Below are 1,408 nucleotides of genomic sequence, written 5' to 3' on the forward strand. Positions count from 1 at the left end.
TTAAATACATTGTGCATTTAATATAGATCAATATGGCCCTTTACAGCATGTAATTTAAATGAATATTTTCGAAGATATTACAGACTTAAAATGCAGGGACATAGCGGTTGCGGCGGTACCGGCCGGTTTGTATTGTCTAATGACAAAAAAGCTGTGATTGTTGTATATAAAGACATTCTATAGTATATTTACTATCAGCATTGCACCCGTGCGAAGCATAGTGTACAAATAATACCACTAAACCAATTCCTTACCCCTATCCCGGTATGTTTGAAAAAGTTTCATATCAGTAGCGTGTTGTATAATTACACGTTGCATTTTTTTTTTAAATAGATTCTTTTGTTTCTTGACAATTTTCTTTATTAGTTTTGTTAAATCGGACATAATAAGTAGGGGTTAATAACGAATTACAAAATTTAAATGCACTTGCCTGTTTCTAAAGCATTTTCTCGATTATCGTTGACAGAAGGTTGCTTAATATTCCATTTTGTCAGTGGAAGGTTTTCCCAATCATCCATGGAATGAAGTCTTACCATTTCCATAATTTTACCATGATATCTAACACGTACAATTGCAACATATACATAAAGCTTACAAAATAATTACGCAATATATACGTTTACCGTGGTACGAAACATTTTTTTTCCGTTTCAAATATGTTTCTGATTATTGGTTCCGTATCAATTTCGTTGTCGGTGCTCAAATAAATCGAAATTCGATTACTATCTTTGTACTCTTTCAATTCCAAAATCTATAAATGAATATTAATATTATCGAAAAGGCAGGTACTCTTCACATCTTATGAAAATTCAGAAATTGAAACTTTTTTAGACCTATGTTCTGGGTACTTTTCAGGGCTTAAGTTGTATATGAAAACCGTTTTGAGTATTGATGGTCGATTATAAGAAATCTACCTAAATAGGTAGGTATACCTTGGATTAAAGTGGCGGTTAATTTGATATTAAAATAAAATGGTTTTTTTGGNTAATTTTAGAGGTTTCTAATGTGATGTCGTAAATAAACACCTTTTTTGCGCTTACATTGCAAACGCTGGCTGAATCCTACGAGATAGATCAAAATAATGTACTACAATATAATACATCTTAAAAGGGTTTACAAAAAAGTCCGGAATGGTATATGTCTATCTCTTAGGGATAACCCACAATAACCATTTTTATCCTTTACTTTTTATGAGAAATGACTTATTTACGAAGCGATTGTAGGTAATACAGCACTAATTCTTATCCAATTAAGTACCTTAAATACATTGTGCATTTAATATAGATCAATATGGTCCTTTACAGCATGTAATTTAAATGCATATTTTCGAAAATATTATAGATTTAAAATGCAGGGATATAGCGGTTGCGGCGGTACCGGCCGGTAGGCCGGTTTGTATTGTCTAATG

The 1,408-nt window shown here is 32.0% G+C and overlaps 1 protein-coding gene across 1 annotated transcript in view; it reads right to left on the bottom strand.

Moving 5' to 3' along the window:
• The window catches only part of LOC108738300 (5-formyltetrahydrofolate cyclo-ligase), a 9,885-nt gene that overhangs the window by 6,583 nt on the left and 1,894 nt on the right, over window positions 1-1,408 (bottom strand). The window contains exons 2-3 of the mRNA XM_018471679.2: window positions 624-751; window positions 431-558 (exon numbers count right to left, since the gene is read on the bottom strand). Of these exons, the coding sequence (XP_018327181.1) occupies window positions 431-558; window positions 624-751 (256 nt within the window). The remainder of the gene's footprint in view (window positions 1-430; window positions 559-623; window positions 752-1,408) is intronic.

Source organism: Agrilus planipennis, unplaced genomic scaffold (genome assembly GCF_000699045.2).
Source record: "Agrilus planipennis isolate EAB-ADULT unplaced genomic scaffold, Apla_2.0 scaffold25, whole genome shotgun sequence".
Taxonomy (NCBI): Eukaryota; Metazoa; Arthropoda; class Insecta; order Coleoptera; family Buprestidae; genus Agrilus; species Agrilus planipennis.